The following is a 25,223-nucleotide window of genomic DNA, read 5'->3' on the forward strand; positions in this document are numbered from 1 at the left end:
AATGTTAGAGTCTTAACCTCAATTTAGTAAGATTTCACAAATGTACAGTAATTTTAACCCCATCAAAACACAACTTTTATTCGGTATCCTTTGTAGTGGACAGCAGGACTAAATACATCTGTGTGAAACCAATTTCTGTACTCCAGGAAGCAGAGGGCTGAGTGAGGCTGAGAGGATTTTACATGCACACACATGCACACACACACTCACACATGCACACACACACATGGCCATACATGCACACAAGCGCACACACTGACACATCAAATCAGTCAAAAATTTGATTTAGGTGACTTTCAAGGGTTCAATATGCATTTTAAAATTATATGTTAATGGGCTGAAGCCACCTTTTGCTCTATTTAGCTCTCAATTGTTTGCAGTTTTTGGAAAGAATACGATGGCTTCAACCACACAAACATTTTAAAACCACAGAACACACAAATTTCACAAAACACAAATATATGCCATAAAATACAAAAACATTTTGCAGAAATGTGTAATTAAATGTTAAAATATTTCACATTAAGGATTTGGAATGTTTTTGGATGTTCAGTGAAATATCTTTTGTGGTCATGAAATGTTGGTTAAGTTGACTATAGGGCCCCTGCAGTAGTACATCCACTGAGTTGTATTAGGATAAGCACTCAGGAGAGAACAGAGATCTTATTTTATGCTAATTTAACTGTAACTGTTAAAATTTGCATGACATATTTGAATAACGGTCCTCTCATCCACTGGTGATTATTTCAGCCAAGTTTTGTTGGGAAAACTATTTTATTTTCTATCCTTCCACTGGTTTTCACCTCTTTCTCATCATCAACTATTTACAAGGGGGTTGACTCAAAACTACTGGATTCACTGTTCCAAAAGCTAAATATTATGTAGTCTAAACTATCAAACAGGCGATGCTAGATTGTGAAAAATCTATTTTGTTATTTTTTATTTTTTAATCATGCTGATTTAATAAATACTAGACTTGAAAAAAAAATTCATAGAGCACTTCACTTTCTTACAAGCTCTGAAGTGTGAATTTCTGCAGTTAAATTAAAGCTCATCTGGAAATCTGTTTTTACCTGGTTATGAAACATACTCACATTAATTAAAATAATAATAATAATTAATTATTAAACATAATTAACAGTGAGACTCGCAAAAGCTACAAGACTATAAGCAAAAAGATAGACAATATCTTTATTGGTAATGTCTGTAACAGCTGCATGGGGGTAGGTGTCAGACAAGACAATTTGCAGTACAATTTTTTTTACCTTTTCCAAAGTAAAGATTCATGATGAGTGATGCATTCTTCAATTGAAACAACGCAGGATGAGAAGTTTTTGTCAGAAAACCCTGTAAGGGCAAATAATTAAAAGAAACCACTTTAATCACAGGGGGACGCCAAATTGCACAGCAACAGAAAGTTCCTCAGGAGCATTAAAAAGCTGCTGACGCCGGACTCTGAGTTCTCAGATCAGCGATTGCTTGTTGTTCCTTGGACCAGTTTCCAACTTAAGAGACTGTGTTTGAGTTGTCACTCCAAGACTTGAACTAGAATTGTGGACTCTGTGGACATTTACAAAGTATTTGTTCTCATTTGTTCAGAATGTACGATCTAAGCCTACTGTTATGTAATTTTTTTTATATGAATGTCTGTTCTAATTTTGATTATTCACTTTTTAATCTTTCATTTGTGACACCTGTTCTTGAAAGGTGATGTATAATTAAATGTACTTACCTCGTGCTAATTAATAAGTCATTATTATCAAAAGAAATAACATACAGAGAATGCAGGTGTTTAATTATAGCAGAAATCCCAGTATAGACCTTTTGTGCAAAATCAGTGTAACAAAATTTATAAAAGCAGCATATAAAAACCCTAAGTGTTGATCATGCAAGTTATATTGAGTGTGTTCGCCGTATACCCTCTGCAGTTCTAAGAAGGATTAGGAGCTGCTTTTGGTTGGTTTGACGATCACTGAGCTGTCACAGAATAGTGTTTGGTAGAACCCCCTCACAATCCCGTCCATGTTCATGTTCTTCAGACGGTGCTGGAAGTGGACATATCTTACCCCAGGTCCATAACCGGAGAACACGTGTGACACCTGCAGGCCAACAGAGACACACACAGTCAAATACCTGAACTCAATATGACTCAACTCTACTCTACATCTTTAAGCACCTTTTTAACATGTAAACATAAAGCCCAAGAGCTTCATGAGGCCACAAACAAGCTTAAAATAAGAACAGTTACTAAAAAAAAGATCAAATTACAAACAGTTTAAAACAGAAAGAGGAAGGTTATAAAATAAAACAAAAAATAAAAAGGAAGTAAAACAAGTAAAATGTTGAATGATGTAATACTATTTTTGACACAATTATTATATCTTGACTAATGCTATAAAATTACTCCAAACTAAAAGTCTTATAGTCCAAAGTTTTTATTTTTAATTTGTGAAATTCAGCCTATATATTTCAGATGTCAGTCAGACATATCAGTTATTAGTGGAAACATATTTGGAGAAGATGTTGCAGGTAAGATAGAGGTTAGCTAATTTTGATGCATAATTCTCACCTGAACTTAGTTTCAGGTAAGCGGTGTCTGACTGATGAAGATTTCATACAACACCAAAGCCGATGTTTCTACTTTAATAAAGAATGCATTTTTTAAAAAACATGAACTCAACCATATGATTTTCTTTTTGTTGGCATGTGACCTTTTCGGGTCATATTTTGCTTTATTTTGTGTCAACTATAAATTTTCAATGTAACTATTTTAATACAAATTAATTTCACCGCCTTCTCTAAGAAGTTTCAGTGAATTAAAGTAGCTTTGAATTGGTTCAACATCTGCCAGTATAGAGTCAGTGATAGCTTTAAACTGAGGTCTTCCTACACTGCAGACATACTGTATGTACCTGTGAGAACTCAGTGACTCACCTCCTTCCAGGTGTATGAGGAAGTGCTGCGGTCTTCAGTGGGCTGGACAGAGTGCTCTGAGATCACTGTGCTGTTTTCTGACAGTAACCTCACATGCAGCTCGTAGATGTGTTTATCCACCAGCCTCTCCTCATACCTGAAAAAATTAAGATTATATTTAGAGGTCTATGGGTGCCAAAGTATTGGAATAAAATCAAGTTTTGCAGATTGATCACAGGATATTTATGACTTGACAAACTGCAGAAGACTGCTACCAACTCTGAAGAAAAAGTTTACTTTTGTACAGATCAGCCATTTCCAAATAGTTTCTGAACAACTTTGGGATTTTGGAAAGAAATGTATAGTTTGGCTTCACTGCAAGTATTAATATCATTCTCAACTTTATGGTCACTGCTACAACGCTAATATATTAAATTGAGAACAGTTTGACCCCAACTGCATTAATAGATATTAGCATTCCTACCCCTTTATCAACATCAACATCATAATCATAAATGCTAATATGAGACGTTTAACTGCAATAAATATGAAAATCAGCACCATTAATTGGCAGTACCTACAAATAGTACACACACTGTTACCATTATTATTGATACTGTAACCATAAGTCTGTATGAGCTGCTGCTGCTGCTGCTGTTGTTGTTGTTGTTGTTGTTGTTGTTGTTGTTGTTGTTGTTGTTGTTGTTGTTGTTGTTGTTGTCGTCTGTCTCTTCCCATCTCTCTATTTCTGCATCTACCTCTATCTCTCTTCTTTCTCAGCAGATGGCTGTCTAACATAAGTCTTGTTCTACTTGAGGTTTCAAACTGTTAAATTAAGTTTGTCCTTGATGCTGTAACTTTCTAAATTCTGCAAAGGGCTCTTTGTATCTTTGTAAATCATAAATCATACATGATAAATCAAAAATAATATCATAAAGAGTTTGATATAAACAAACTTTTTTTGTTTGTATTACATTTTTCATTTATCTTCTCACCAGTATGTAGGCTACTCTATGTGCTGATTAACTTTTGGATCGTTTATGCATATGTTCTAGACTTGTAAAGAAGTTTCTAACTCTAACTCTTTTTATACAAGACTTTATATTACAACCATTAGGTCAATAACCAAAGGGATTCGCTATATAATGCTAAAGTAAAATACACCTTTCAGAAAAACTTAAAAGTTTGGAAACACCTTCTCATTCAATGTTTTTTATTTATTTCAATTATTTTCAACATTGTAGAATAATACTGAAGACATCAAACTATGAAAGAACACATATGGAATTATTTAATTAACAAAAAAAGTGTTTAAACAAACAAAAAAATTATATTTTAGATTCTTTAAAGTAGCCCTCTTCGGCCTTGATGACAGCTTTGCCCACTCATGAAGCCCACTCATGAAGCTGATTGAGAGAATACCATGGTATTCTCTCAATCAGCTTCATGAGGCCTTGAGGAATGGTTTTGAATGAACAGGTGAGCCTTGTCAAGAGTTCATTTGTAGAATGTTGCAATCCATATTATGGCCAAACCATATTATTTCATAGTTTTGATGTCTTCAGTATTAATCTACAATATTGAAAATGATTAAATTAAATAAATAACATTGAATTAGAAGGTGTGTCCAAACTTTTGATTGGTAGTGTATACATAATTGAGACAAAACTCAAAACAGAGCTGATAAGGCCACAGTGCTAAGTTATCACACACACAGGCTGTTATAAGGGCAGGAGGTGCTCATCAACCCACCAGTCCTGGATGACTATTTCAGGCTGAAACTCATCAAGCAGCTCGTCCCATAATCCCTCTGCCTTTAGGTCCACAATCTGCTCCAGGGAGAACCTGCTGGAAAAAGCAGACACAAGATTTTACATTTAACATTTGAAAATTAAGTATATACACGTACAGTAAATATTAAGAGACAAGTCCAAAAGCTTCTAAGCAAATGTTAGAGTGAGGGGAAGTGGAAAACTGTCCTGCGTTCTGACGTATCAAAATCTGACTTTCAGTTTGTAAATCATGGACAAGATACCCCCCACTTCAAAGAGAGGAGGGACCACCAGGCTTGTTATCAGCACACAGTTCAAAACACAATCTGTGTTTACACAGATACATATTACTACAGCATGGCTCTGTATTAGAAGAGGCTGGGTGATAAACTTTCCTGCATACAGTCCTGACTTGTCACCCATTAAAAACACTTGGAGCATCATGAAAAAAATACAACAAAGGAGACCCTGAAATGTTGAGCAACTAAAATCCCAAATCAGGCAAGAATGAGAAAACATTTTACTTATTGTAGATGTATGACATTTTTCAGTAAGTAGCTGTATGGTAAACATCTGTAACACTTACCCATAATCAGGCCATGCACAGACAGCAACGCCGGGTTTGAATATCACTTCTAGAGGGAGATCTTCTGTGCTGGTGTTCCAGCCGTTAAAGTCACCTAAAGGTTAGGAGACACATTCAGACAATCCACAAACCTTCATTTTTTCCCCTTTGTTTTTATTTGCAGTCACTCCTGTCACTCACCGCTTATATCGTGAAGGTCCTCTTTGTTCCTCTTTTGCGTGTTTAGGGTTAGGTGGAGGATTGTCCTTACTCAAGCCTGAGAAAAGAGACAATTGAGTTTGCAGAGGTGCAACATGAGTGAGACTGATTGGTAATCAGGGTGTTGCATTATAAAGGCCAGTACTCACAGATGAACAAAGTGTGCAAAAGGATGCAATTTTGGTACAGAGATTTGCAAAGCTGTAGTTTAGAATAATGTTTGAGTGAGACCACTGGAACTGAACTTTTAGTTTAGCAGTTTGGAGTCATGTTGTTGATACATGAGCATCAAGATTTCAGAATTGTGAGCATATTTCCACTTCCTGTGTATAAAATGGGGAAATAGAACAGACTGGTGGTTAGAAAACAGTTTTCAGATGGGCTACAGCCATCATGTGGTAGTTGTACCACATAACAACCAGGCTGTGGTAAAAGGTATTGGAGGTGAGGTAATAGTTGCTTGAAAAATTCAAATTTTAAAAGTCAATGATTATTACAATATTTGAAAATTATGACTTATACCTAGATTAGACTCCCTTGACTCATCCCTAGTATTGTACTTTATAGACGGTCTCTGTATACTAAGCTGTCAGCCAGCCGTGCATAGAGGCAAACAATCTGGAGCTTGCAGCATGGCTCGTGCTAATGAAATGTGAATGAAATCTTTATATTAAGGTGATTATTCACTAATTTAAACACTTATGAGTACTAAATTCCATTCCTACCAACTCTGTTCTGCCAAAATTTATAAAATTCTACACACTGCACAAAACATGCGTAAAATCATTACAATATTTTCTCTTTTGGGGACTGTAATTAAAAAAACAAGAAAAATGATTCAACTTATAGATTGCCACTCTTTGTTTAAATTGCAACATCATTGGATATCAAATGCAGCCGTTATGTAATTTCCATTTCAGTATAAAAAGCCTACTGAGTGTTGAAACCAAACCAAGAAAAGGAGAAAGGTTAATATTTTGCAACAGCAGGGTGTATTCTTCCACCAGACTTCCCAAAAGTATGCAGATGTTGCTCAATCATGTGCAGAAAAAAACAAACAGGAATTTAAGCAATCCTGGGTAGATTTTTAGTAAAACACTTTAAACGGTCTTGGGTTTGAAAGCTTATGAACTTATGAACCATTTAAAAAGCATAAATGATGTATGGTAAAATGTGAACTGTAATGAACAGTCACATCTGTACATAATTCAATACCCACTCTGGACCAGGGCTGCTGAGCTCTGCACCTTCCTCTGCTCTGTGACACAGTTTAAGACTGTCTCTGGATAAGAAATAAACAGATAAACAGCATTTGTTGTCAGAGTTTACTTACCGTGAGGTGAAGGATTCTTCAGTAAATTTCTGGCTTCATACACTGACTCCCAGTCCAGATTGTCGGGCATCAGAGCTCCCTGCAGGCCCCATTCCTCCTCACATTTCTTCTTCCACTCAGAGGCACACATGGTGCAAACAAACAGAGTAATCACACTGATCCAGAAGAGTGTGTGGAGTTTCATTTTACCACTGAGTCAGTGTCACACCCGGCCGGCTCTAGTGTTAGAGCAGTGTGTGTCTCCCTGTGCTCTTAAAAATATCAGTATGTTTGAGTCCGGAGAGGCGGATTGTTATGAAGCCCAGAGAAAAAAACTGCTATGACGAAACAAACAACCTCTGAAACAAGAGCTTCCACAGCCTACAACATCTGCTTTACTGACGCTGGAAGGACATCCACTGGTCTACTACAGAAATAGTTATTATGTCTTTGCAACTGCAGTGAGACCAATACAGCATTTGATGGTTGGTGTGTGTGTGTGTGTGAGTCCCCAGATCCCAAAGCCCTTAACTGAAGTTCTCTTGGTCCTTGGTTGTACCAGAAGTACTTACGGACTTGCAATGCTAAGTATCATTACAAAGTCCTTAATGCTGCTCAGAGGACAGAGGATCAGGAGAGAGGAGGGAAATCAGAGAAGTGATAAGAGATTAGATAAGAGAGCAGCCATTATGGAAGTCTTTTAAATCAGAGACACACCTTCATTATTATGTTTTGATAGGAAATCATTTTCTGCCCTCCTCCAAATACTGATTTTAGGTTTCATCCCTGGACGGTGAAACTCCTATGATGTAAAATAATAAAGCAGGCCAGATGAAATTTCTTTGACTTGTATTTCAGAGCCTTACCTGACTTATATTTCTCCTTTATTAAAGTATAGTATAGTCAGTGCTGCAGAACCCCTGACGGTACAATATTAATTACAACAGTCTATATGCGTACAGAGGATGAATTGGTATCAAGATTATGGATTTTAAATGAAAGTTCAAGCACATAAATGTCTGACTCTGCATAATATTATAAGACTAAGAAGGTCGATTTTTTTCCCGTATAGCTTCCTAGAAAAGAAGACAAGTCAGAGCAGTAACTGCTGTGTATCAGTAAACCTCCTGTTTACTGAGTTACATTAACTTTAGGGTTAACTAGCAAAATAGTTACTATTGTACTTTCTGTGTGTAGTGAACATAGACTGTACATTAAAAAAATCTATATAAAGTCTATGGTAGTGAATGAAAGTGCATGAAAAGGGTGTGGGGGGCATGAAAACTTGGCCTAATGGTTAAGTATCGCACCCATGCAGTGGGTGGCCTGGGCTTAAATCCAGCCTGCAGCCTCTTTCCCGCATGTCATTCCTCCACTCTCTCCTATAGTTTCCTACACTATCCACTATCCCAAAAATAGCACTTTAAAAAGAAACAGAAAGTGCATGAAAGTTAACAGGCATTTAAATAAATTAGGAAATGAGAATTTAAAAGTTTATTTATTGCACAAACCACCATATAGATCTTTAGAAATTAAATTTAAAGAAGTGCAAAATCCGTTCAATCAGGATAACAAAATGTATAAAAGCAGCATATAAAAACACAGATGAAGGCACGGTTTGTAATTTTCATCAGTGCACTAAAACAAAGCAAAGGATAGCTGGTTTAAAGGCATTAAGTGTTGATAACGCTGGTTATATTGAATGTGTAAGCTGTATATCTGCTCTGCAGTTCTAAGCAGGATTAGGAGCTGGTTTTGGTTGGTTTGACGATCACCGAGCTGTCACTGGACTTCGTTTCGTAGAACCCGCGCACCATCCCATCCATGGACATGTTCTTCAGACGGTGCTGGAAGTGGACATATCTCACCCCAGGTCCATAACCGGAGAACACGTGTGACACCTGCAGACCAACAGAGACATACACAGCCAAAAACTGCAACTCAACTTGACTCAACACTTTTAAGCACCATTTGAACATGTAAATATGCAGCCCATGCGTGAACAAACAGGCTTAGAATAAGAACAGAAAAGAAAATTTGCTGTTCTGGTATTAAAAGATAGAGAGATCCAAAGTTTTAAGCCATAAAACAGAAATCTCCCTCCCAAGTAAGTGCACAAGACACTTTCAAAAGAGAGACATTGGAGGACCCAGCCTCCCAATTAACCAAGCTAACGTAAACTACCATTTTTGCCACAATGTTAATCAATATAATGCTAATGGAAATGTTTTTGCCTCAGTATTACCTCAATTATTTCAATCATAATCATTGTAAAACTAATTAATTTGAACATATTTTCTAAGAAGTATTAGGTAACTAAATTAGCTTTGCCTTGTTTCAACTTCTTCCAGTCTAAAGTAAGTGAAAGCCTTGAACTTGGCTTCGTTTACACGGCAGGCATCTGTACACCTGTACCTGTGAGGACTCACCTCCTTCCAGGTTTTTGACTCAGCGTTACGGTCTTCAGTGGGCAGGATGGATCGCTCTGAGATCACCTTGCTTTTATCTGCACCAAGTAACTTCACGTGCAGCTCGTAGACCTGCTCCTGAAGCTGGCTGTCCTGATACCTGGGAAAAAATTACCGATAATAATCAGAAGATTTTGTGTCAAAGCAAACAAAATCAAGAGCCAAAGCATTGCTACAATGTTACAATGTTACAGTGCCATTTAGCAGACGCTTTTATCCAAAGCGACGTACATACGATATTGCTATCAAATGCAGTTTTGCAATTTCACAGGATGTTTTTCACATGATGAAGGACTATGTGAGTTTACAAATGGCAGAAATTTGAATGCTAAAGAAAAATCAACTCTTTAATGAACAGGTCAGTCATTTCAAACTGTGTAGTTTGGTTTAATTTAAGGGAGAATGAGAAACACAGATAAGTAGAAATAAGAAAATACATTTATTTACTTCTCTAAATTATTTATAAATCAGTATTAAGTAAGTAAGTCTGGGAGTTCCTTTATTAAGACCAAAGCAGCTCAGCTCAGTATTAATGTAATAAAATGAGCCTGCATACTTTACATAATGAACCTCAGTGCTCATGTTATTCAATGAACACTGCGCCTTCTTAAAGAAAATATTAAATAAAACAAACACAAGGTCATAAGATTTCCCTTAATAACCTCTTACTTAAAGCTCATTGAAAATATAATATAACTGACAATATAATCTTAATTTATCATCATCAGTTTTTAGGTTCTACCACCTTAAAGTAGACCAAAGCTGAGAAAGCATGATGTAACCAAACATAAGTTGGAGATTATTTATGGGCTTTTCGGTTGAGACTATTTTCTTCTCAAGCTCAAAGCCAGACACCTGTCAGCACCCAAACTGATTAAATATTTTATTAGCCAAACCTGCCTGATGCACATATAAATAAGAGGACTGTGAGAAGTGTTCTGTGCACAGCGCTGTGTGCAAACAAAGCTGATAAGACAACCTTGATGAGTCATCACACACAGTCTGTTATAAAGGCAGGAGGCAGCAGGAGGTGCTCATTAACTCACCAGTCCTGGATGACTATTTCAGGTTGAAACTTATCCAGCAGCTCATCCCACAGTCCCTCCGCCTTCAGGTCCACAACCTGCACCAAGGAGAACCAGCTAGTACAAAGAGAGCAGACACAAGATTTCACATTAAACACTTAAGCATTATCTTTACATAATTAAAATATACAGCTGCGGGATAAAGAAGAGACCACTCATAATGTTTTCTTTAAATTAGGTGTTTCTACATGCATGAAAGAAACAGTGTCTGTTGAATTTAAACACAGGAACACCTCATTCTACTTAATGAGGTTCTGATTACCTGACTAGCTATCAAACAAAACTAATCTGTTTTAATGTTTGTGGTCAGGGTGCTATAACTTCACAAACAGCCAACGCCCAATTGATGTGAAAGAGTGGTGGAGAGCATGCCAAGAGAAATGACAGATTTAATTACAAATCAGGCTTGTTCCAACAAATGTTAAGTACTGAACTCTTTGAAGTTACATCTTTAGTACTTTGTTGTTTAAAAATGAATATGAATCTAAAAATGACTGCATCTTTTTTTTTTATCTTTACCAGTTTACCATTTATCCAAATGTGAGACCTAAATGAGACTATGATGACTAGATGATGAGTTAAGTGAGAGCATGCAGTGGGGCAGCTGTGGCTCAGTGGTAGTCGTTCTCCTTTAAATGTCAAATGTGTCCATGGGCAACACACTGAACCCCAAATTGAGCTTTGAGTATTTAACACAGCTTCGAGTGACATCTCCATCAGTGAATGTGTGTGAGTGGGATTAAGTAGTATTGATGGGCACTTAGTGTAGCAAACTCTGCCATTAGTGTTTGAATGGATGAATGTGACATGTAGTGTTAGCGCGCTTTGAGTGTCCTAAATTCTAGAAAAGTGTACAGAAGTGCAACTCCCTTAACCAAGTTCTTAACACTGTGAATTCATTGATTACCAACTAAAATCTGTCATTCAAAGCTTACTTTCACCCATGAATAAGTGGAAGTAATGCATTTTGGCATGCAGGTATGTTTGTATGGGAACTGTTATCAAACATGTCAAGTTTGAGGTAGTTTGAACCTTGTATGTTTGAGATACAGCAAGTTCCTGTTTCATGTCGAGACCTCAAGTCTTGATATGCCACACCCTTTGAGTGTTGTACATGAGCTGTAGAAATTTAGCTTTACACCAAATCTGAAGTGGAGTATATCCAACTTCTTTGGGAATTCAATCCATGAAGAACCCTGAAAATAGCTAGTTTTAGCTGTTTTCTCACCATAATTTTAAAACAGCAGACTCCCTGGGGGGTTTACATTATAGGTCCAAGAGGCTTCTTTGTAGGTATAGGCATCATACAAAAGCCCACCAATTCCATAATTATAGCTAAACTTTTTAAATTTGAGCCGATATATAATAACAATAATAATAATAATTTTATTTATAGAGCGCTTTCGATCAAAGTGCTTTACAAAGCCTAAAAACAAATAACAAAGACACAACACATCATAAGAAACATCAGCCATAAACAACAGTAAACAGGTGGGTCTTCAGCTTTGCCTTAAATACATCAACTGAACATGCCAACCGAATGTCGACAGGGAGACTGTTCCATAGAGTGAGAGCACGGAATGAGAAGGCCTGCATTCTGCACCATCTGCAGACCTCGCAAACTCTTCTTGGGTAGACCCGACACAAGAACATTACAATCATCCAACCATGTTGAAATAAATGCATGTATAAGAGTCTCAGCATCCCTGAAAGACAGGATTGATCTAATCTTAGCAATATTTCTTAGGTGAAAAAAAGGACACTCTTGTCACCTCTTTAATGTGAAGACCAAAATAAAAAGTTCTATCAAACACAACACCAAGATTTTTAACTCTGTCCCTGCACTGAATGGCACAGTCATCAAGTGACAGAGTGAAGCCGTCATACAAATGATTCAGTCATGCAGGGCCGAAAAATGAGAGTACAGCTTGGATGAAGAAGTCAACCTCTCTCTCGTAATTTACAATACTAGTACAAGCCTGCTCGAGATAAACATCTGGTACCTTCTGCAGTAAAAGCAAACAAATATAGTATGAAAAACTATAAATAAATATATTTGTTTGTGAGGACTTACGGTATATGTAGTTTCATATGACTAACTGGATTTACTTTGGTTTTGTTTATGGACTTGTTAGAACAGCTAAGATATGAAAAATGCATAAATGGTCAGCAACACTTGGAGGCCGTAACTAAACCTAGGCGTCACCCAAGTATTGTCCATGTGCAAGAAACACAGGCGACTGTAGGCTTCAGGAATTTTAAGCTCCTGAAAAAATAAGCTTTTTTTTTCAAAGGAACAATGCTTCTTCATGTCAACAGGTTAGGTGTAGATGTATGAGTTCAGTAAGAGGGTGTGGTGAAGGCCCTAGGATGCACCTGATGAAGGTTGAGTGGGACTCGAGGAAACATATAGTACGGCAGGTGATTATACAGAAGGAGTAAATATATGTTGCCAGATGGTGGCACTGTGAGGTTTGTACATTTTTTAATTATAGACAGAAACTATGAGTTACAGCTAAATTAATAAGTTAATTTATTAATATTACTTTATTTTCATACGTCATACGGTGGCAATACTGAAATATGTATTTGCACACTGTAGATTTTTCTCTTGTCCAGCAGCTTGCTCTCACCATCTCGGATGGGAGGGCCAGCAGTGGATGACCGACATTTAATATGAAAATAGTGGGCACAGGCTTGGTATGCCCTTTTAGAACAATAAAGCATTTAGCAACATGACCAAAACTGGTTTCTTTTTGTTAAAAAGTTGGACATTTTAACAAGGGAGCTGCATGTCTGTAGGTGATATTGAGTGACCACCTGTATGGTGAATATCTGGAACACTTACCTGTACCGACTCGATGAACAGATAACAACACCCTCTGGGATGCCACTTCTGTCTTCAGGGATGGTTTCTGTACTGGTGGTCCAGCCAATGAAGTCACCTCCAGATCAAAAGAAACATTCACACAATCTTTACAAAACTGCATTTGTTTCCGTTGGGTTCATTAGCTGTCATTCCTATCTCTCACCTTCAGGAGCAAATCGGATAGGTCCTCGCATTGGCCTTTGATCCATAGCAGATTCATCTGATTCAGGCTCGTCCTTACTCACGCCTGAGGAAATACACACAAAGGGACACCTGTAAGTAAAGCCACTCCTAATAAATCCTCTGCAATCCCGATAAGCTGAATTATCAATCTTTCTGACAGGATTGCAGGGTGTGTCTCTGTGAGAATATCAAACTTTAAGTACAAGTCAGCAGCTAAGAAATCTCCCATCTCCACCTGGCTTGGGAAATCCATTGACCCACACTGTTGTTGTGTTCGGTATGACTGAAGAACTAGACTTTAATTCATAATGTATTATTATTATTATTATTATTATTATTATTATTATTATTATTATTATCATCACAATGTCCTTTTCCATAACAAAACGGCAAATATTTCGATGGCTTATTATTTGTTGAGTGCTGTGCTTAAAAAATATACATTTAGGCTAAAGACAGCCATTTGCAAAAAAAAATTGTAATATTAAATGTTGAATTTGGCCATAATACAGTTGCTATTACAGCCACACAGCGTGTAGCTATTGAAGTAGACAAGTCTAAATTGATTGTGGAGGCTATAATGATAAATAAAAACCCTACTGAGAGTTACAACCTATATCACTGGGGTAAGACAGTGGGATTTATGTAACAGTTGGCTGTTGCATGGTCTTGCAATACACTTACAAAGTTGCTCAATTATGTGCATAAAAAAGCAAAAGGAAGTTCTAAAATCATGGCGAGATTTTCAGGAAAACACTTTAAAGACCTCAGAAAAAGCACCTTAAATATGAGCTTAAATTAACTGTAACATATGTACCAAACTCTACACCCACTTAGGATCTGTCCTGTTAAACTCTGCTCCCCCCTATGAGCAGCATTTGATCGTGTTCCTGTCAGTGTTTTTACCGTGAGGTGAGGGGTTCTTCAGTAAGTTCCTCCCCAGCGGTTTGGCTTCATACGTGGACTTCCAGTCCAGACCGTCCGGCATCGGAGCTCCCTGCAGGCCCCACTCCACCTCACATTTCTTCTTCCACTCAGCCATGATGCAATCAAACACTGAACTCACACTGATACAGACAAACGTGTGGACTTTCGTTTCACTACACTGTGTGCGCCACACCCGGCTGTAGTGTGAGCAGAGCAGTGTGCCTCTCCCCCTGTGCTCTTAAAGTCACAGTACATTCATAGTGTGTCCGAGCAAGGTGGGTTGGTACGGAAGCCTAAAGGGCCAAATAAGAAATAAAAATTATATTAATCCTTTTTTTTTTTTTTTCAAAAAAAGTTACAATGTTTCAAACTCTCTCTTTATTAATCTATTTCAATTTCTGCAACTGGTTGGGAAAAAGAAAGTTTCACCAGGGGAAAAGAGATGTTTTTTTTTTTTTCAGTTAAAGCAGCTATTTCTTTTTCTGTTTCCATGTTTTTTATTTAACCAGGATTGAGATCAAGAAGTATTATGTGAAAAAGAGTCCATATTGGGTGAGATGACCCTCACCTGAAGGTATTCTATTTCGCAGAACCATTCACTCACTATCCATTATCCCTTACCTTGTTTTAGAAGCAGGATAGTCATGATTTGTGGAAATGGTTTTAAATTTTACATTTTCATAATAATCAACAACTTAAATATTGGCCAGTGGGGCATCTAGCAGATTTTTTATTTTTATTTTTCACTTCCTTTTTATTGTTTTTTAGGCAGAGACAAACCATAAAAAACAAGACATACATGAAGGACGTAACAGAAATAAATAAGTAAATAAGAATAAAAGAAAGATGCCATAATGCTGACAATGATTGACGTGGGTGATGGAATTTACAGCACAAATATTAGAGTCATGCTGTCATACAAAAAGAGAAAGAAAAAACAAAGAACAAACAAACAAAACAAGACAAAACGTAAGCATCAGCGTGTTACAAAGTGGGTTGGTGACAGCTCTGAAACCATAAGTGTCATTTGAGATGCCATTAGGAGGGTTCAAGCGCAATGTGAGGTGGCTCAAGAGGGAGGTATAGTGGAAGAGGTCCACCATTTATCCAAAAGAGGCTTCCATATTTTCAGGAAAGTATTTTCTCTGTTAGCCAATTTGTATCGCAATATTTCCAAATGCAAAAACATCCTCCAAAACTTTAAGCTATTGCTGAAATGAAGGACTCACTTCTAACTTCCACATTTGTAAGATAAGGCATTAAGCCAACAATGTACACAAGGAAAATATTTATCAATGGAGGGGAGAATTTGTTTTTAAATTATAACTTGATCTGTTTTTACAAGGGATCTGTTTTTAAAGCAGCTTAGTCAAGTGAGGAGGCCAATTAACATTTGGATGCACTGATGTTAATTATATGATGTAAAACCAATATAGTAAGTTAACTGAAATATATCAGGCGAAGTCAACTGGACAGGAATCTAAACAAATAAATATATCTAATGCTAAAATGGATCACTCAAAGTACTCAGGTGCTCTGAACAGACCTGATCGTGATGCCTAGGAAAACTGTTTTTGTGTTCATCACCTCAGTAATATTTTTCGCATTGCAGACACCAGCATGATGAGGAGGCAGTCCTTTGCACACTTCCAGAAAAATGAGGCCTCCCATGGTTGATGAGGCCTATATGTTGTACGTGCCCTTAGTATTGGGAGGGGCTGCACTGCTAGATTAGAAGTATTCATGTGGCAGACTTCATGGAGGACGCCTTAGAGTAAAATATAATCCACAATGTTATCAGTGAGTATGAGCTGCAGTCAGTCAACTCATATTGGACTTTGCCCCTTTATGTTCACTCCATATCTACTGGAGACATTACTGTATTGACCTTTGCACTGCTTAGAAATGCACCGTATGCTTACAGTGCACTGATACGGATTGAACCACCATCTTTATATAGCTTAGCTCAATATGGTTCTCATCGGCTGTTTAACAGTCGTTGCTCCATTACGTTCTTAGATCTTGAAAGTGCAGACTAGTAAAGTAAACAGTATCCTGCAGGATTAATGAACTGTCTTTATAGAATTTATAAAGATAACAAACTGAACTCAAGACTTCTCATAGTGTACTGTTATTCGCTATGTGCGCATTTACTTTCTCTCTGCTATTTGAACCCCTTTGCCATGATTAAGATGTCTTTCTCAGGTTTATAAATGCTTATGTGGTGCAATTTATCCCCCTGCTCTTCATTGAGGCCACACCATGGGACTGCTTCCTCGTGCTATTAACCTTTTCATAACTAAACCTACGTTGGTTATTATATGCATCTGATTCTTTCATGTTTTTTGTTAGTGTCCCCCAATAAAGAAGAAGGGCATATCTTTTTACGTTGATGATGCCCTGATATACTGCATGTCCCACAAAAAATGCCTCTGCCCCCAGCCCCAAGTACAAGGGCTCCTAATGGCTTCCAGGACCTGAAAACTTCTTAAGATTAAACAAGCTAAAAATCAAGCTCTTCTGTTTGGCCGACTACACCAGTTCTTTTCCAACAATCTTGGCCTGCTGTCAGCTTATGTCAAGCCCTGTGCCAAATGTCTTTGAGGTTCTTTGTGACTCCTCCTTCGAATCTGTGGTGGGAAGCTGATTTCTTAATTTGCATACATTGAAAAAAAGGACAAACAGGCTGAAAACTGTTTTTATCCAATAGCAATAAGTGCACTCAATGCTAAAAAATGCAATATAAATGTGCAATCTTTTTGATCATTTCAATGTCTGACTATTGAATGATGTGTGTTTATTAATATTATTTATTATTTATGGTTGTCTACTGTTTTTGAATTTTTGATTTTTATTTTAGCTTTGACTACTGTTCTTTTAATGCATCTTTTTGCACTGAAATGGTTTGCACTTCAATTGTGTTGTACAATGTAAAATGACAATAAAGATATTTGATATTCTATTCTATTCTATTCTATTCTATTCTATTCTTTTCTATTCTATTCTATTCTATTCTATTCTATTCTATTCTATTCTATTCTATTCCATTCTATTCTATTCTATTGCATTCTATTCTATTCTATTCTATTCTATTCTGCAAGCCTTAGCAAAAAACAATCTATTTCCCAGGCAGGGGAAACTTATCCATGCTTCTAAAATCCTCTTGCCTGGACTAGTTTAACTTCCTCTACATAAAGGTCATTCTGTTCCCTCACAGTGTTTGAAATACTGCAGCCAGATTTCCAATTTGTACACAAAGGCAAGAGCCCATCATCCATGTCCTAGCCTGCCTCCATTGGCATCCTTTTGATTTCAAAGTTCAAATGTAATTACTTGTTTTTTAGTGAATTGGTTCCCTCTTATCAACAGACCTTTTAACCCTTTATAACTCAGAATGATCACTCAGGCCCTCTCTTCCGGACGTCCCTCAGACTGGGTGAGCCTTTGAATGCACTTAAAGTGCTTTCAGTGTGTTTTAAAATGTATGTGCCGTATTCAGTCACAATCTTTAATGTCTTTGTACACTTTTTTTAATTTTACTTCTGCCTGTGAAGCTCACACTGTTTTGAAGGTACTGTACAAATAAGTTAGACTTGACCTGTGTGTAAATTTTCTGCTCTGGTGTGACTCTTTCCTTTTGTATCCCAGCAATGATGAATTTAGTTCCCCTCTTCATGAAGCCCAGCTGCCTTGGTTATCAGCGCTACATCTGTCAAACTTTGCAGTTTTACAAAGAGAAGTTTTACTGTCTATGAAACAAAATGGTAATTGAAAGCAGACAGATCTTCACTGATAGCCTTCTCATGTCTTACCAATAACATCAGTCTTACATACTTAAATGAAAACTGTTCGTGGCAGAAGTTATTAGCTGCAGCATTAACAAGCCTGCTGCCTGATTGAAGCAAAACCATAGTATTCTGAAGCTTTTTTAAATGGTTCCTTGTTGTATTGAATAGATAGAGGTACCAATGGTAAACTTAGAGATTGATTTTTCTAATAAGTTCATGCATGTGGACTGAAATCGGCCCAACAGTATTATCTTTGCCTGTTTGTTGGCTTGCTCTGTTGTTTGGTCATTATCGTTGTTTTAGCTATTGCTAATGTTTTCTATTTGTATGGTGGCCCTGAAGTGCAAAACACGACAACAAATAAGAAAAAAAAAGAAAAAAACACACAACATCACTTCTAATGACATTACTTCTGTGACATGATCATTGCTGATTGGACAAACACGCTGTACAGAAATAAATATCATTGTGTTGTCTGATTTGTTTTTTGTTTTTTTTAAATGTATGTGTTTTTCCTTTTTGTCATGTTTTCTTTGTTGTTCTGTTTTTTGATTTGTTGTTCTCTTCTACATGGGTTTTGGCTGTGTTACAGGATGGGTTGAGTCAGAAGAAAATGGAAACAAAAAAATGACAGGACTCACCACCATAATGAGGTGCTGTGGTCATTTTGTGTGGTTCAAATAGAAATAGAAACTTTTCATCAACGTTGCAAAAGTGAAGCCATATCACAAGTGTCATAAACATGCACCCATTGGGTCGGCAGTCCATAGGGGCTTGGCTTGGCAGCCAGAGGGTGGCCGGTTCGAGTCCGAGCATGGACAAGCTTGGCAAGTGGACTGGTGGCTGGAAAGGTGCTGGTTCACTTGCCTGGGCACTGCCGAGGTGCCCTTGAGCAAGGCACACGAGTGGAAAAATGGAATTTCCCCCCTGGGGATTAATAAAGTATGTTTCTTCTTTCTTCTTCTTGTAGGGTTGCTAGAAGAGGGCGGTGTCTCCTATGGTTTAAGACACAAAAAGCCAGATCGTACACAAGCCTGTCAGTAAAATTAGACTGCACCTTGGTTGATTTATTACCTCAGAATTTTTTTTTTCTCATTAGTTCATGGTTTCCACTCCTTGAGTCAAGTTGTCTTCACAAGAGCATGATGTATTTTTGGCATTTGTGGCTCCTTAAGAGTAAAATACAGTACAAAGCACAACATGATCTAAGATGTGCCATTTCATGATCACACAAGTATCTGTTACAGAAACCTGAAGATATCACCTTTAGTTCCTTTATAAAGAAACTCCAGGGAGGTGCCCGTTTATTTTTCAGTTTAGTACCATCTGTTTATGGCCTCTTTGGTTGTCAAAACATGCTTGCAGATCTCCCTTGCTAACAGAGGTAATTCTTGCACTGATATTAACATAACTGTTGCTTATTTCTCGCTCTTCTCCACCACACTCTGGACCTCTGTTTACTTCAGGTTGAAAGACCCAGATGGCCAAAAGGCAGACCCAAAGGTGGTAATCTATGTGGTATCTGGCAGCGACTACATCATTATTTGCTGCTTATAAAACTGACTGAAAGTGATTCTGATACCTTGATGAACTACAAGAACAAACAAGTCCTTTCAAGAGGAGACAGTTTTGTTTTTTTCCTTCTGTATAGTACTTTTAGATGCCTATCACCCTGCAGCAGATTATAAAACAATGCTGCACAGGACAAAGTCGGCAGAGAGATCAAACAATCTGCTTTGTCCAAAGAAGAGCCAAAATCAATTCAACAGGAGCTTAAATACCAGTCTGACTCACAGGGAAAGCATTTGTCTCATCCAGACTGTGCAACACAGCTCCTACTGTATTATGTCGAACTTGCGTGTGATCTGGGTTATATTAATTTCAAGCAGCCGTTGATGTCAGATACTAGCAGAGTCAACACAGTAATTACTTTACAAATGTCTCCATCCTGTGGATTCTAGCTGTAAGTTCAACAGTGCATCCACTTCTGAGGGTTTGAAGGACAGAGCAGAGGGATGCATTTAGTACACGTTAAAAAGTCTCATCATGTAAATACAACAGAAGGGAAAAGGGTTGTACAAACATGTCGTAATAGTTTTTAAAAGACAACAATGAGTAGGCCTAATGATGTAAAATGTCTCTATGTAGATCTAAATGTTTCTGTCAAGTGTTTGAGCCAAACCAGCACCATCTTTATAAACTCTGATATATCAAATCCAGTCAGGATCACTATTATTGTAGATTTAAACGTGTATTGCCAAGTGGATACATACTTTTGCTTGGCGCTGATGCACTGGCGGTTCTAGACCAATTTTACTGGGGGGGCCAGGCTGGGGCCATGGGTGTTGTCAGTGGGACACATTCGACCCTGACAAAAGAGACTGAGAAGAGCGAGGACCAGCTGAGAACAAACTGGCAAAACATCAGTGCATCCATATATACTAGACATATATACTACTGTGTACTGTATCAAAATGCAGACTGACAGCAGTTGTTTGGCTGTTTACACTCAACATGAGTCCCTTAGCGCTCTAAGGGACTGGAACTAAGTACCACACGCATGTGTTCCGCCTGTAACATCGCTGCGACACCGAAGCTTTTTTTTATTGTATAATATTTGTTTGGAGGGGGGGCCACAGGGGGGTCCAGGTTCAATATTACAGGGGTACCGGCCCCTGTTGGCCCCTCCCCAGAACTGCCACTGAGCTGATGGCTCTGCAATTACACAACTTTTTCTAATTCGACTGAAGTCATTGCCCCCCTCCTCAAAAAACAGATCATTCTTTCAGTTTACCACATAAATATTCATCAGATATGTGTTTATATGTAAATATGTGCTCTTACCTTTACCTTTATCATTTAGAAGCTTGTTTAAATTAAATTCCTACATTCATTAATGTACTACCAGACAGGTTGATCAACTTCATCCTCCTCTGAGTTCCCCTCAGATATTGAGGTGTACAAGTATAGAAAGCTAAAAAAAAAAAGGTGAAGTCTGACCGTGTTGTATGTTTATGTTGTTTTCTTTTTACTTTTGTTTACTCTTTCTTAGGTTTTTAAGATTTCTATAGATCATTGATTGAATTGATGTGAGTGTCAGAGACCGTCAATATTATTTTATTTTATTTTATTTATTTATTTTACGTATTTGCACACTTACAAGATTGCATAAAATCTGATTAGAAAATATAAAAGGTGTGTAAGGAGAGGCCAACAGGCTTCTACAAGGGACAAAAGAGCGACATAATAGACATACAAAGTTAATCCATCAAATACAGTCCCCAGACCTCCTACAGCTTGAAGAGTGGGGCACAACAGCTTGTACTCATTGTATGTATTAGAGGTTAATTATCATTTTTATTATGATATAAAAAGGACACAGAGCTGGCAGAGTTTGAGTTTGGATGGAGTCCAGAGATTCAATAGGGGGCAGCAGATGCTGTGACAGAAGAATGACTGCTGCAGGGCAACACACTGAACTGTGGTGATGTTGTTTTCAAAATGCACTCATTAGTAAAATGTTGCGGTTGTAACACGTTTTAATTTAACGCCAAAGTTTTGCAGATGCTGGATTGTAGTTAAAGCTGCAGGCTGGGGTGTCAAAGTGGGACAGCTAATCGTCCATTATGTAACAGACATTCAGTGATAAGATCCCAGCTGCCAATTGTTAATCATGTGTGACTGTAGGAACGGGTGTTACGAAAAGAAAAGTATTAAATGTGCAGAACAGCATAAAAAGTATTTAAAACTCACAACTGTACCGTAGTCTTTCCCCCCCTCTGCAGCCCTCAGCCTGGCTCAGGGCTCAGGTTTTTATCATTTCATTGAACTACAGCTCAAAGGATTCATGTCGCTTGTGTGAATGGAGAGTGATGGTACTTTTGTTTTTAAACACAGCAGCACCATCACTCAGAAAATGAACTGTTAGAGCTCTTTAGTGCAGACATGACATTGAGGATTGGAGCAAGGCATGAACATAATCAAAAGAAGGAAGATTACTTTTAATGTTTGCATTTTAACAGTAAGGTTAAAAAAAAAAAAAAAAAAAAAAGGACATGACTGCATGCTCTTTGGCAATGTCCTAAGAACAATAACATTGGGAACAAAACCACAACTTTATGAAGGAAATAACAAGAGACAATTTCATGTGCTGGGTGACCCATCATCAGTGAGAGGCTGCAGACATGCAGAACTGATCCAAACAGACTTTATTAAGAGGATGGAGAAAGGCAGAAGCTTGCTCTTAAGGGGAGAGGTTCATTGAATAAAGAAGGTTGGCCTCATATGAACAGACGGGTGGAAAGATTACCCTTTAAAGTGGAAGAGATACCAGATCCTCATTTCTATAGCTGTTGTTCATCCATTTATATTCTGTGATATTGTAGGGGCCACTTGTATGTTTTTTTCCTTCTTCTCTAATTGTTTATTCTGTGTTGACATTGTTGTAAAAATGTCAGTGCCATCTGTAAGTTTTCTTCTCGTACTACACTGAAACTCAGGTGGAAAAATTGCTCTTTTCTGTATTGTATAAAATTCTCAACTGCGATAAGTTACACAAAATAAAATAAGAGGATCACTGTGGAGCAAAGAGGAGAGGAGTGGAGGAAGGAATACAGTTCTTGATTCTACTTTGATCTCTCTTATATTTTTCTAAAAATATTTTAAAGATATAATTAACTGATTGGGTTGTTTTCTTATTTGACCTTTTTTAAATCATCTCCCTAATTGTGCCGCTGGTGTAGTGGTATCATGCAAGATTCCCACTCTTGCGACCCGGGGTCAATTCCTGGGCAGTGCATGACTTATAAATCAACTAGCTGGTGAGAAAGGACAAACTTCAAGCCATCTTGGACCACTCACCCTCTCCATGACAAGCTGCATGCATCAACTCACCCAGGTGTAAAATTTGTATATACCTCTCACTTTGTTTATATTTTATTTTACCTCTTTTTTAAATTTATTTTAATTAAATTTTACTTTAAGTGTATTTTTTTCACTTTTGTTCTTCTTTCATATCTTACTTGCATTACCATGTATGTGTTGCTTCAACAACCAAAATCCCCCTGGGGATAATAAAGTATTATCTTATCTTATCGTAATGCTTCTGTTAACTCTTGACCTTTTTTCTATCTGTATTCAGTAAGGCAGTTTCCAGACTTTCCTGTTGTTATGCTGATACACACTTTGCAAATGTATGAATGTAAAAAGGTCACAAAATTGTAAATCACAAAGAAATATGTTTTATGTATCAACCCAGTCCTTCTCCACATGTCTTTTTTTAATTTATCTCTGATCTCTCTCTTGTCACTCAAACTTGAACTCTAGCTTTATTCTCACAGTTGGATGAAATAAATGTAATATAAAAAACATTCTGCATTCTTCTCTTGACATTTTACATCAGTCCCCATCTTGAAATTCCTCAAGGCGATAGAAACATGCAGGCTGTGTAAACTCCCCCACCTTGTTGTGTTTGTATAAAGTCTCTAAGGACCCCTGGGTAAGGGTAAGGGGTTAGGGTTGGGATAGAGTTAAAGTTAATCCAAGGTTGTAGTTAGGGTTAAGTTAAGGGTTAGGGTTTGGTTTAGGGTTTGGTTTAAGGTTAGGGTTCGGATTCGGATTAGAGTTAGGGTTAGAATCGGGTTTAGGTTAGGGTTAGGGTTCAAATAGAGTTAGGGTTCGTGTTCGTGTACTTTTAGGGTTAAGGTTATGATTAGGGTTAGGGTTAAGATTAGGGTTAGATTTACTGTTAGGGTTAAGGTTATGATTAGAGTTAGGGTTAGCATTAGGGTCTGGGTTACTGTTAGGGTTAGGGTTAGGGCTATGATTAGGGTTAAGGTCACTTTTGGGGTCAGGGGTTAAAGTTAGGGGTTAGGGGTTAAGGTTAGGGGTTAGGGTTAGGGCTAGGCCTGAGGGTTAGGGGTTAGTGGCTAGGGGTTGAGATTAAGGGTTAGGGTTAGGGGTCATGCGTCATGGAGGTTGAGGGGTCCTCGATGAGGCCTTTAGTCCTTGTAGTCCCGAGCTTCTGGATCCAAGTATTTTCCGCTCTTCTCTTTTGTCCAACAGTCCAATGGTCACTCTGTTCTAAGCAAGAGATGATGAGGTTACTGGTTGGGTGTGTATTGAATTGTTGTACCAGAGGGGTTCAGGACAGGCAAAATACCAAATATAAATAACCATATCGCTCATAATTTAATTAAAACCACCTTAAAGGTCAAAACGATTACTGACCACTGTTGGTTTTAATCGTCTCTTTTGCATGACATAAACTTTAGTGCTTATTAGACCATGAAGTGCTCAGTGTCTTGTCTTCACTTCTATAATGTCCATGTGAATGAAAACCGGATTATGCAAAATGCACTTTGAGGTGTAGGTGGTGCATGTGATGATGTATGCCCTGTTGCTATGGAGGAGTTAGAAGGTGCCAAAGGAGGGGAAGGCTGTGTTGCTGTGAGGATTGGAGATGAATTTCCTGTCCTTGTAGTGTTTGCTGTGTTGTGGAACGGGAGCCACCTGTTGTCTGCCCCTGTACATTGTGGGTGAAATGACTTCTGTGTGCTAGAGGAGAACTGTTGCTGCCCTCAGAGTCTCACGTTAATCAACTCGAGTAGGGAAGCAGTTGAACAAACAGATTTACAGGGGAGAGCAGGAAAACATTTGCTCCTGCCGGCTGTTTATCTCCTGTAAATATATTTAACTCTGGTTAAAGGGCCAGGCCACCAATTATTCACATGAATGTCAATTCACTCACCACAGAGAGGACTACACAGCCTGTGAAAGCAGTTCTTTAATAATTTTAAGTGTTTAATTATTTTAGCATGGCTGTTTGAGTTTTAGTCACACAGAACTTACAGCCATGTTTCAGACTTTGCTGCTTTATTCATGCTTTTTTAAAAACCTGTTCTATCAAGCTGTCCAGGTTTGTGAAAGAAAAAAAGTAAATCAGAGAGAAACAACTTTAAAGGTACAAGACGAGTTAAAGAGCTGATAAAAAAAGTTATCCCACTAAACAAATGCTGCTCTCGACAAATATTTCCATGAATACATTTTTTTTAATAGAGTCATATCAGCAGCAGATTGACAAAATGCTCTTATAAATACCTTTTTTGTGCGTTTATGGTGCAA

General features: G+C 37.7%; 2 protein-coding genes across 2 annotated transcripts; both read right to left on the bottom strand.

Annotated features, from left to right (window-relative positions):
- Nucleotides 1–51: 51 nt before the first annotated feature.
- LOC117812890 (F-box only protein 50-like) lies at nucleotides 52–7,171 on the bottom strand. The gene is made up of 6 exons (XM_034683880.1): nucleotides 6,803–7,171; nucleotides 5,456–5,527; nucleotides 5,272–5,374; nucleotides 4,666–4,761; nucleotides 2,935–3,070; nucleotides 52–2,099 (listed from the first exon to the last, which is right to left on the bottom strand). Exons 1-6 carry the CDS (start codon nucleotides 6,984–6,986, stop codon nucleotides 1,941–1,943), a joined length of 750 nt encoding a protein of 249 aa, XP_034539771.1. The 5' UTR covers nucleotides 6,987–7,171; the 3' UTR covers nucleotides 52–1,940.
- Nucleotides 7,172–8,260: 1,089 nt separating this feature from the next.
- Nucleotides 8,261–14,546, bottom strand: LOC117813345 (F-box only protein 50-like). The gene is made up of 6 exons (XM_034684510.1): nucleotides 14,293–14,546; nucleotides 13,367–13,450; nucleotides 13,183–13,279; nucleotides 10,296–10,391; nucleotides 9,211–9,349; nucleotides 8,261–8,682 (listed from the first exon to the last, which is right to left on the bottom strand). The coding sequence occupies exons 1-6, from the start codon at nucleotides 14,426–14,428 to the stop codon at nucleotides 8,524–8,526; spliced, it is 711 nt and encodes a 236-aa protein (XP_034540401.1). The 5' UTR covers nucleotides 14,429–14,546; the 3' UTR covers nucleotides 8,261–8,523.
- Nucleotides 14,547–25,223: the final 10,677 nt, after the last annotated feature.

The sequence above is a fragment of the Notolabrus celidotus genome, chromosome 5 (assembly GCF_009762535.1).
Source record: "Notolabrus celidotus isolate fNotCel1 chromosome 5, fNotCel1.pri, whole genome shotgun sequence".
NCBI classification, from domain to species: domain Eukaryota; kingdom Metazoa; phylum Chordata; class Actinopteri; order Labriformes; family Labridae; genus Notolabrus; species Notolabrus celidotus.

Bases quoted from the DNA above. Each gene is read 5' to 3' on its own strand.
- LOC117812890 (XM_034683880.1), bottom strand. From the start codon at position 6,986: ATGAAACTCCACACACTCTTCTGGATCAGTGTGATTACTCTGTTTGTT. The intron at 5,375-5,455 runs AGCGGTGAGTGA...AATGTGTCTCCT, and splicing joins AAGAGGACCTTCACGATATA to AACCTTTAGGTGACTTTAAC. The intron at 2,100-2,934 runs GTGAGTCACTGA...GTTGGCCTGCAG, and splicing joins CCTCATACACCTGGAAGGAG to GTGTCACACGTGTTCTCCGG.
- LOC117813345 (XM_034684510.1), bottom strand. From the start codon at position 14,428: ATGGCTGAGTGGAAGAAGAAATGTGAGGTGGAGTGGGGCCTGCAGGGA. The intron at 13,451-14,292 runs GTAAAAACACTG...GTATTTCCTCAG, and splicing joins GAAGAACCCCTCACCTCACG to GCGTGAGTAAGGACGAGCCT. The intron at 9,350-10,295 runs GTGAGTTAATGA...ATTTTTTCCCAG, and splicing joins GAAATAGTCATCCAGGACTG to GTATCAGGACAGCCAGCTTC.